This window comes from Nannospalax galili, unplaced genomic scaffold, assembly GCF_000622305.1.
Source record: "Nannospalax galili isolate Female #2095 unplaced genomic scaffold, S.galili_v1.0 scaffold2170, whole genome shotgun sequence".
Lineage (NCBI taxonomy): Eukaryota > Metazoa > Chordata > Mammalia > Rodentia > Spalacidae > Nannospalax > Nannospalax galili.
In genome coordinates this window covers 61540-71833 of record NW_008328005.1, presented here as the reverse complement: position 1 = coordinate 71833, position 10294 = coordinate 61540, and the positions used below count along the sequence as shown (strand labels likewise).

At 38.2% G+C, this 10294-nt stretch overlaps 1 protein-coding gene across 1 annotated transcript; it reads right to left on the bottom strand.

Annotated features, from left to right (window-relative positions):
• Positions 1–6794: 6794 nt before the first annotated feature.
• LOC103742593 (olfactory receptor 7E24-like) lies at positions 6795–7733 on the bottom strand. The gene has a single exon (XM_017800661.1). The coding sequence runs from the start codon at positions 7680–7682 to the stop codon at positions 6795–6797; it is 888 nt and encodes a 295-aa protein (XP_017656150.1). The 5' UTR covers positions 7683–7733.
• Between the last annotated feature and the right edge of the window lie 2561 nt (positions 7734–10294).

Genomic DNA, 10294 nt, shown 5'->3' with positions numbered 1-10294 from the left:
AAATTAATGGATGCCAAGTGAAGGAGGATAGGTTTTCTTCAGGGACTATCCCTGAGAGGTTATCCAATTCCAATATAAAAATTTAATGTTAAAATCCATGTAGGAAACATTTATTTTAGTCATGTGTGTTAGTTTTGAGTTTGAGGAATTTGATTAGGTATACATTCTCAGCTACCTTGTTTTCTTTAATCCATTAATATAAGACAGTCCCTCAAAACTGTACTTATATAAGATGATTTCATGCACTTTAGGAAATTTCAGTTTTTATGTAATTCCCAACTTTCTTTGGATGAGTCTAGTGCAAAGTATAAAGTTAATGTCAAAGATCCCAGGGTATTGTAATTTTCATGCTTACTACAATTAATTTGTGCCTTAATGTGAATGAATGTTTGGGAGATATGGCTGGGAGAAGATGCTATCTAATGTAAAGAAACAACATTAGCAAGAATTTGAAGAACTTTAAAATAAATAGGAAAAAGGTATGTTAGAAAAACATACAGGAGTTCAATGAGCAGTTGACAATGGCTTGACGTCGGCATATTACACTATGGTTCTCAAACATCAGTGTGGATGGAACCATCTCACTGACATGCTCAGATGCTTATGGTGAATGATGGTGCTACAGGTGGGTTCCATTATTCTTCATTTCTAGGTTTTAATATTATGTTGGCTTATTGAGTAGCCAGATGATAATTTTGGAGAGTCCATGTGTATAGCTAAAGGCTACATAACAAGAAACAATGCCAGATAGGAGATACCTTCTTTGGCCAGGGTGTTCCAAGAGACTTCCAGATAGTAACCAAGCATGGAACTGGGAAAATGAACAGCATACCCTAATCTTATCTAAAGGAATATTGACAACTGCTTGCTGCAAGATGAGGAAGAGGTGACTTTCCTAAAACAAAGACCTCTAGATAGGCTGACTAGATTCACCGGATGGACAAGTATTGGGCAACTGCTGGGGTGGTGACAACAATATTAAGCCAAGCATGGTGGGACATCTCTGAATCCAAGTATTTGAGAACAATAAATTAAAAGAGCAAGAGCTGAGGGTCATCCTCAGACACTAACAAATTTAAGTCAAAAAAAAAATGGTGGCATTCGTAACTATAGGAAAATGGAACACATGAAATAAAACAAAGTATGCAGGACACACACACACTTCCCAGAATTTAGGGAGCTCTGTAAAACAGTTTTTTTTTGGTGACTGTCAATCTCTTCATCTTCCTTATCATCACCATCATAATCCTGTCTGCTTAGGAATAAGTTTAGGACCTTTGCTGCTACTGTGAGCAGACGTTTAAGGAATAACATGAAGTGTGATGGAAAGATTATTATATGATTTCTGGGATTTTAGTAAAGTAAAAATCACAAACTGCATATTCCTCACATATCATACAGTTTAAAAGGTCTAGGTTACATCATCTGGACATAAAACTGTCAGATTCTCATCATCTTAAGGAAACAATACTTCCAATTGCCCACCCCCCACATACATGTCCTTACTGAGTTACATTGTTTCTACTCTGGGTCAGTTCCAAGGAGGACAGATTCAAAGATCATCACATGCTGGTACTCAGTGAAGTCTCAGGAAGTGGCCTCAGGACTCCAGAGAACTTAGTGTCAGGTGGGAGCTTTCTGATGAGGACAACCATAGAAAGGACAGAGAGAAACATGGGGCCAGCAACACTGGAGACACCAACTGAAGGGCTAGTGGAATAGGTTGCTGAAGGTATAATATAAAATATCAGAAGAAAAATCCATTTCTTATCTAATATGGATATACTATCTCCTAATATTTATATGTGTATGATTATGTGGGAGGAAATGTGCATAGAGGCCAGGAAAGGAGAAATAGTCTAATGAGTGGGAGTGGGGCAGAGTAGTAGGACACATGTGACATGTAAGTAGACAGGAAAATACTGAGGGGATAGGAGTACAGAAGAAGGGAAAGAACCTTCTCTTGGGGGAGAGGAGGAGGTGTGAGGAATACCAATCAAAACTTGTGAAAATGCCATAAGCAATCTTTTACCTAGCTACTTTGTAAGGTAATTACAAATCAAACTCTGGAAAAGGGGGGGTTGAAATTAGGGCCTTAGGTGGGTGGATGAAGCCTATCCAAGAAGCCATGAGGTTATAAAATGGAAAGCCCAGTGCCAGAAATGGAATACCTTCCTAAGAATTGTTCATCAGGGAGCACTCTGAGACTCCATAAAACAATACAGAACATTCCTACTGATGTCAGTTGCCCATCAGAACCACACAGTAAGATACTATTGTTGAAGACACCACACTTTTTGGTTGCAGGATATAGAGAAATGAAGCCACACCTGAGATGGAAGCATCCTCATTGCTGTCTGGTTCTCATAGTGCTGGAAGTTGCTATGCAGGCTACTGTGAGAGAATTGTCAACAGTTTCACTCAGCTGTGGGACCTGTGTGCTACTTACACTGCCGGTCTGCCAGTAAAATGTAGGCACTGGCACAATCATGGCAGGACTGTTTATGAGGTAAGAAAAAAAACTTCCTTTCTGGAACTGAAGTCTGATCTACAGGAGGGAATTTAATATCCTGTACTGTAATCCCAGAAAAAGTCCATGGTTAGGGAGGAGTTAGAACCTAGGAAGGAAGTTATTGTTGCTCTGTTGCTAAATTGACATGATGTACCTGTCAAATTACCTTCTAAGTATTTATGGTTACATTCATAGCTAATGCAATGAGTTTTGATTACAGAAGCTTCTTTGTGCATAAGTGATGGCAGGTTATTCCAGTGGCTCATAACTGGTCAAAGTGCATAGAATAACTGCTGAATGTTCAACTCTAAATGGGACATCTACATCACTGCCTACAAAGCTCAGGAAATATCATCACAGAGGAGGGAACATTGACAGAAGAGGACAGGTGTAGTGTTATGCAAGGCTCTCTATGAAGCATTACATGCACATGTCATTCTTGAACTCAGCAATTGTGGTTAAATACACCAGATTTGCATAAGATTAGGCCAATCTACCTTTGGTCATAGGGAATGGAGTTGTTCCTCAGGACTCAACTTTTTCTGTTAATCTATAAGGATTCAACACTGTTTAGAGGGAGAGACTTGTTAGGCCATGCTAATCCCTGAGTATCTGCAAGTGGTTAATGGTTTCTGGAGCATTGTCTTCAATGGAGTACCCACTAGTAATTTGTGCTTGCTCCTGGAAATAATCCCTCACTCATGATTCTGTTGGTAACCTTAATGAAACTCATTGGGTCAACAAGAGAAAATCATGAAGTTAGATTAGATTCAACAGTTAGATCTAGGCCAGCCAGAGTTCCACATGAAAACCCTATCTTAAATAAAACATTAACATTCTGGGACAGTGAGATGGATCAGTGAATACAACTCTTGCCACCAAGATTGGCAGCTGCAGTTAGATGTCAGGAATCCATATAAAGTAAGAAGTGAACCAACTCAAACAAGTTGTCCTCTGATGTCTAAGCAAGTGCTGTGGCAGTGCATATGCACAAACAGATAGAAAGATGATAGACGACAGAAAGTTAGAAAGATAGATGATCAACAGACAGATAGATGATAGGTAGATGATCGATGATAGATAGATAGATAGATAGATAGATAGATAGATAGATAGATAGATTGATGATAGATAGATAATTGATAGAGAGATAGATGATAGATAATAGATGACAGATAGATAGATAGACAGATTGATTGATAGATGATAGATAGATAGATAGATAGATAGATAGATAGATTGATTGATAGATGATAGATAGATAGATAGATGATAGATAGATAGATAGCTAGATAGATAGATAGATAGATAGATGATAGATAGATAGATAGCTAGATAGATAGATAGATAGATAGATGATAGATAGATAGATAGCTAGATAGATAGATAGATAGATAGATGATAGATAGATAGATAGCTAGATAGATAGATAGATAGATAGATGATAGATAGATAGATTGATTGATTGATAGATGATAGATAGATGATACATGGATGCTAGATAAATAAGATAAATATAGGAAAATATTGACATTCAAGCTACTCATAATTAATATCACAGTTCAATAATATTAACTATATTCAAACTGTTGTGACCATTATTATAATCCATCTTTGTAGAAAACCAGGATGCCAGGCCCTAGGGTGAGGTGAGCCTAAAGCTTACAGGTCCAGGCTGTATTCTCTGCCAAAGGGAGGGGCACTGAAAACAGTGGCTCTGATAATCCCTGTCTTGTAGAAGACTGCTAGACTGGCAGGAGGAAGCGACCCAGTTATAAAAGCACAGGTTCCCTGCTTTGTGGGAAAGTGTCTTGGTCAACAACCCTTAGGTCATCTGCTTGTCCTGAACAAATAACTCAGCTATCCCTGGCTAAGAGATTAGGCCATGTTAAAGGTTTACTCCTGAGCTAAAAGCTGAAAGTTCACCATGCTCTTAGCTCTAAAAAAGAAAATGCTGTGGCAAATAAATTACTGGATGGGCATTGATAACCTTGAGTAAAAGTTTAAGAATCCTTCTGGTGCCAACTAACAGACTAAATGTCCTGTATCTTTGTACCCTAAATCTTTGTATGTGACTGCCATATCCCAAGTGACTGCTAGTTCCTTGGGATGTATAAAAACCATCTGAATTTTAAAATAAATTGCCCTGTTGGGAAGACACAGGTCCCAGAGTTTATGACTCTGTCACTGATCAGACCCTCTGCCCCAAAGTCAGTAGGTCCCCCACTAAGCAAAGCAAACCTGAGTCCCAGCACATCTCTATAAATTTCTCATCTTTACATAGAGGAATCTGCAATAGTTTAAAATAACTTCCCATTCACTCCTCATCCCTAGTAAACACAGTTGTATTGTGAAGCTTAATAAAAATTAACACACTGCATTAATAATTCATGTGAACAAATAGGAATTTATTATAGAAATACATATTAATTTTTATTACTTTTTCTTTTTAAATATTTTTATTGAAGTTTTGTGCATTTCATATGATAGATCTTAATCAAATTTAGACTCCTCCCTATCTGTATCCTCCCATACCCCACCACTGGATTTCATGCATCCTGACATATACATTAAGTCAAGCTTTTATATCCAGATCTCCCCTCTGCGTGAGTTCATTCATTGGAGTCTAGTCAGCCCAACCTAGAATCATTCCCTCAAAGAAGAACTACTATAATTCACCCAGAAGTAATCAGTTGCCAATAGTTCTATGGCTAGGATTAGATACAGATGCCAGTTTCCCTCATTCTATGCTGGGATTTTGTTTAAATGACTTGGCATAGGTCTTGTGGATGCTGTCCCCATTGTTGCAAGTTCATATGAACAAGTTTCCAGTGGCCTGAAAGTTAGTTTCCTTAGCTTTATGCATGAAACTTGGCTCTTACAATCGTTCTGTCCCCTCTTCCACAATGGTTCCTGAGCTGCGGTAAGTGAGGTTTAATTATAAGAGTCCTTTTCAGGGACATGAACTCTGCAGTCTCCTGTTCTTCAAACCTTAGTCAGTTGTGACCACCTGTGTTCCTCACACTTTTTTGTACAAGGAAGGTGTCCTGGTGAGATTTGAGGGGTATATTAGTAGTCTCTATACCCTCTGTTCTGCTATGTTTCATGAGCCTTAGGTATAGAGGTTCCACTGTAGATGTGTCACTTAGAGCTGGGCATCTCTCAAGACATATATTCTCTGTGTGTGACCAGTTGTGGAACTCTGTAATATCCTTCATCTGTTGCAAAAAAGAAGCTTCTTTGATGAGTGGTGCATGGTATACTTGTCTGTAAATATAAAGATCCATATTTAATGCACACTAAGAAAGTTCATGTGTCTAGAGATATGACAGAGGTAGAGTTTTCTCTATGATCTATGATGTCTTCAGCCATGTGTGTTTGGCTATGATTACAGTGCCACCCATAAGTTCACTACCATTGAGAGAGCATTAAGTCCAATTAAATAGCTGTTGATTACCTGCTAGATAAAAGTGCCACTACTACACAGCTGCAAGGGTTGTGTCAGTCATTATAGTGGCTATTAGGCTTTGAAGCTGGAACTGGACCATTGTTTGATTTTTCTCCATTAGGAACTTGAATAGTATCTAGAATTCTGAGTTAGACTTCAGGGGGGTGGCTTCCAGGTCAGTTCCAGCACCATCGCTCCAAGTCCTGTGTTTGAAGTATTTCCTGTCTTCAGCAATGAGGACTTACCTTCAAGTTCTGGGAGGTAATTAAGTGTCACAGCAGTAGCCTGTGTTACATGGGAAGTCTCTTGGATTACCCTGTCTGTCACTGGGTTGTCTTCAGGCATACAGATGCACTCATGTACAGATATTGTATGTGTATTTTTCAGGAAGGAGTTGAGTTAATAGACTCAACCATGGTTTTTTTACAACACACAAACATTAGTTATCTCTGTTTTTTTATATCACCTAAGATTTAGTTATCCCTCCTCTCTGCTGTCTAACCTCCTGCCCCCTTCCCCAGTTTAAGTATGCTCATTTCCCCCATTTTCCCCTTGATTACCTGTTATTCCTATTATTCCCCCTCTCATGAGTTCCTTCTTCCCCTTCATCACCATGGTTCCTTATATGTCTTTTCCTCCTCTTTCTCAGTTGAATACCTCCATTTCCCCCATTTCCCCCTTGTTAACATGTCCTCCTGTTCCTCTCTCTCTCTCTCTCTCTCTCTCTCTCTCTCTCTCTCTCTCAGGCTCCTTCTTTCCCTTTTCCTCTGTGCTTCCTTTTTATTTTCCTGGCTCCTGCTGTTACTTTAGAAATGGATGACATACACCCTGAGATTAAATTACTCTATCATAGAACATTCTCAAGGCACTTTTAATATCTCTGTTCCTCAGGCTGTAGATGAAAGGATTCAGCATAGGAGTGACCACAGAGTACATCAATGAGGACACAGCACTGTTTCTGGAAGAATCTGAAAGAAGTGAACCAATGTATATGCCAAGCCCTGTCCCCCAAAATAAGAAAACCACTGAGAGGTGAGACCCACAGGTGGAGAAGGCTTTAGACCTCCCACTTGAGGATGGCATACTCAGAATGGAGGACACAATTTTGTAGTAAGAAAAAAGAATCCCTGAGATGGGAAACATACCATAAACGATACTAAGTAAATATTGAACTATGCTCTTTGTAAAGGTGTCATAACAAGAAAGATTAAGGACCTGAGAAGGGTCACAGAAGAAGCTAGCAATTTCAGCATCCTTGAAGTTGGTCATCTGTAATGCAACCAAAAGATGTAGCTGGGTCTCCACAACACTAAGTAAAAAAGACACCAGAAGTGAAGTGACACAAAGACGAGGGTTCATGATGACATGATAGTTCAATGGATAGCAGATGGCCACAAATCGGTCATAGGCCATCACAGTCAGAAGCATGACATCCATACATGCAAAAGTGAGAAAAAGAGACATCTGAGTGAGACAGCCCACGTAGGAGATGACTCTACTGTGGATTTGGAGGCTCACGAGGAAATTTGGGACTGTAGTTGAGAGTAAACCCATATCAGCCCAGGACAAGTTGGAGAGGAGGAAATACATGGGGGTGTGGAGATGTGAATCAGAGATGACAGCCAGGATGACGAGTAGGTTCCCAAGAACAGACACCAAGTACATGGACAGGAACAGTCCAAAGAGGACTGGCTGAAGTTCTGGGTCCTCAGAGAATCCCATGAGGTAGAATTCTGAGACAAGTGTCAGATTTTGTGATTCTCTATTACTAGGACACCTTCAAAATACAGATCAAAGCAAAAAAATCAATAAGATCATTTTGTATATACACTAACCAATTCTTCAACAGATAAGTAGAATGATACATATATACACTCTAATACGTACTTATACATACATGATATGTAAAAATTTTTTGTTTGCTATTTTTATATTGGCTATCTCTAGATGAGCCTAGATATTCTTGAAGTCATGGTTCTAGCAATTTTCTTCCCTTAGACTTGTGAACACTGGGATCACAAGTGTTTTCACACATATCCAAACACTCTATATACGTTAGTCTGTCTCTCTCTCTCTCTCTTTCTCTTGTGTGTGCCTGTGTGGGTGTGTGTGAGTTTGCATGTGCACAGGTCTCTCTGTGTGTGTGTGTGTGTGTGTGTGTGTGTGTGTGTGTGTGTGTTGGGGATTTTCCTTGAGGCAGTTTTTTAAATATTCAGAATGTGTTGCTGTATGATATTTTGTTTTGTTTGTTTTGTTTGGAGATTGGGTTTTGCTGAATAGCTCATCTATCCTTGAACACATTATGCAGTGAAAACTGTTCTCAAAAGAACAGTCATCATGCCTCAATCTTCTGACTAAAAGCATGTACACCATATGATACATTTTTTACAGTGAAATTTATCAGTTGAAATATTTATACTTCAGATGTATGCATCTTCAACAATACTTACCGTTATGAGAAAAGTTTCGGCACTATACCCCTTTCTGAGAGTCACTCAAATGGACAAGATTAGAGGGCCAAGAACATTACGGGTGATAAATTTATGTTCATGGTAAAACACAGTTTAATCTTGTTAGAAAAATATATAAGGAAGAGAAAGATTCTTCCATATTTTAGAAAAGAACTTATGGTAATTTCTAAATGAATTTAAGCAGCAGACAGATACATCTTATTGTATCCTAAGACAATGGTATAAAATCCTTTGTAGAAGATCATAAAATAGCCAAAATTTCAAAATTTAACAAAAAATTCAAGTTATTTCATAAAGGAAACATATTGTTATGCCCCAGTCTTTATTCTCAACATCTACCACTCTTCGACTTGTCTCTTTTCATCCTATATTTCATCAATTGCTTGGTCAAATACTAATTATCATTTGTGAGTATTAAAATACTTTTATTATTGGCTTTGGGAGACATCAAATTTTGAGAAGCACAGAAAATTAACTGGACATTTTCCATCACATCATAGTGGAAATATAATATTAGAGAGCACTTCCACCTACTGTTGATTAAAAGGATTAAATGATAAGAACTTCACTTAGATTGTTATTTAATTTGGAGGCAGTTACATGCAAATAATACTAACAGTAAAAGTAAGTTTAAAAAGCCGATTATTTATGCAGTTCTATTTTTAACAACCTCATAAATATTTAGTGAGAAAACAGTTTCTTACTGTGTGTTAGAGTCCAGGTCTGAAAGTGACCCTACCCCACTGCAGTAAAGCCTCACAAAACAGGCCTTGGGGCCTCTGAAAAACAGGAATTTGGTCAGCAGCTGCTGCTCCAGCAGTGAGGAGACAGGTTCAACAGTCTGTTTCCCCAGATAAGTTTAGAAGATAAACAGACCTCTGCACCTGTGACACAATTGCTACAGCAGCTGTCTTAGCACAAGCTCCTTCCCCCAGAGAAGTTTTACAATGAATAGACCCCAGCATCCTGCCAAAACTATTTTGACTTATTTTTCCCACCTTCTGCATTTCCTATCCCCCTATAAAAGCCTCCAGCCAGCAGCCTGCAAACTGGTGGTCTTTCCTCAGTCCCGGAATTTGAAAGCCACCCCAGGCAACTTCCCAAATAAACCTTGTTTTTGTTGGAGTTCTTCTGAGTGGCCATTTATCTTGGTTTTACCTGTCACTGTGTTGATTCAATATTCTGTAATGGAATGGTGACAGTGCTTAGTACTGTTTCCAATAACAAGCCCTATCTTTCATTGACAATGGAGGGCATCATTAGCTCCAAGGTTACAGCCTGTCAATCTCCATGATGCCTGAATTGACTTTTCTTCAGGCTTCCTGAACAGGGACTAAAGCTCTCAGTTCACCTGAGTTAAAACACTGACCTCAGCTGTTTTAATTCATTGAAAAGAAAAAGAGCAAATGTATATGATGGCTTATAAACACAAATAAGTAATTTCTTAATACCCAAAATAAAAATAAAATATCTAAATGATTATAGCATGAAAATTTCAGCAAAAACTTATGAGATTGTTTAGATATTTTATCCTGGTATAACAATATATTCACCTGTGCCAATATTTAAATATTTGGCCTCTCACCTAAGACCAAAAAAAGTCAAATAATAGTAATGCCTTTAAATTTGTGTTTCTTTCTTTCACTGAAGTTGATAACCACTGTCTTAGAATGTTTCTTGGCATTTATATAATATTCTATAAATATTTATTACTACCACTATTAATAATACCCACTTTATATGTTTACATATCAAGTATATTTTATAGAGGTCTGTCAAGATCACACACATTCAGAATGATATGGCCATAGACATTTCAAAGGATCTGAATAAATTCACATAAAGTTTTACTTCTTGGAATCT

Bases quoted from the DNA above. Each gene is read 5' to 3' on its own strand.
- LOC103742593 (XM_017800661.1), bottom strand. From the start codon at position 7,682: ATGGGATTCTCTGAGGACCCAGAACTTCAGCCAGTCCTCTTTGGACTG.